The 1,261-nt window shown below is 48.8% G+C and overlaps 1 protein-coding gene across 1 annotated transcript; it reads right to left on the reverse strand.

The window, feature by feature from the left end:
• Positions 1-244: 244 nt before the first annotated feature.
• Positions 245-1,035, reverse strand: Pmar_PMAR012843 (hypothetical protein; the record flags this gene model as incomplete). The annotated part of the gene is made up of 3 exons (XM_002782567.1): positions 245-502; positions 563-679; positions 720-1,035. Coding segments are annotated over 3 exons (691 nt in total), but the record flags the coding sequence as incomplete, so codon positions are not given.
• Between the last annotated feature and the right edge of the window lie 226 nt (positions 1,036-1,261).

Below are 1,261 nucleotides of genomic sequence, written 5' to 3' on the forward strand. Positions count from 1 at the left end.
CCTAAGAAGATGCCACCCTTACAACTGACCGCGTTACAAGTATTACTCTCACCTCCCGTGAATTAGTCGCTGGACTAGTCTTTGGAACCTTCCTCACTGGTGAGGATACATGATCATGATGACCAGCTACCCCATGTGATGAAGGTCTCCTCTTATTACCCACTTCAGTTGCCTGATATTATCATCAGGCCCACCCGTGACCACGACCATACTACCTCTACATGTTCCTTTCCATCTATACTACCATTATCCCCTTCATCCACCCCTTGTTCATGATGTTCTCCTTCTTCCATTGCTGCTGCAGTTGCAGTAGCCCTATCCCTCATAGCATCAGCCACAGCTGCTACCCATCTCTGATATGCCCGTAGCTGCTCATGGTATTGTAGCTCTGCTAATTGCCGTGCCTCTCTAGGAGTAAGGTTCCGTCTAATCTCAGATGCACTAGGCTTCTCCACAGGGATGTCCGAAAGAAAAGGTTGAGCCGAGGCAGGCAACAAGGTAGCTGAATACAGTGAGACGATATTATACGACACGAACAATATCAGTTCCCAGACAGTACTACCAGATAGGTTCGGATCCAAGCCAAGAGCTTTTGCAGTATCATGCGCCTCATCAGCATCCTTTCTACTACTCCCCTGTTGCAATAGAGTAGCTGCCGCGCCACCCACAACTGGTCCTCCTGAATGCCATGATGGGCCAACCCAGATCGCCGTTACTACCTTCAATAGGTTGCTGCTCTTTAACGCTGGGTATTACAGCATTCTCGCTATCGGCAGTTGCAGGTCCATTAGCATCCTCCACTGGAGTAGTATCATCCTTGTCCATACCACTCCTCAGGGAACTCCCTACGTCTGCTGTTGTTGTTGTTGCTGCTGCCGCCAGAGCAGCGGCCTTCCCGCGGGTCATGATTCCCTCGGTTTGAGCGCCCATTGATGTAGCATTATCATCCTCCTTAGTAGTAGTGTCACCAACCTTGGATGGTGTTTGCTTATGAAGCAGCCGCCTCTCGATGATGAGGCTGCTGTTGTCGGACATCTACGACGAGCAGTAGCCCTTTGAAAAAGTAGTACTACACAAGTACAGCTCAATTTCATGTTGTCGTCAATACACACGGAGAATCACCAATCGTATCGGCTTGACTCAACTCGACAACAACTCATAACATTGAAACTCACAAGAATAATCATGCTGAGAGCTCCTACCGCATGGAAGCAGCGAGCCTGTATGCATCAGACATGATGATATCATCATCAGAATAGAG

This window comes from Perkinsus marinus (genome assembly GCF_000006405.1).
Source record: "Perkinsus marinus ATCC 50983 genomic scaffold scf_1104296938784, whole genome shotgun sequence".
NCBI lineage: Eukaryota > Perkinsozoa > Perkinsida > Perkinsidae > Perkinsus > Perkinsus marinus.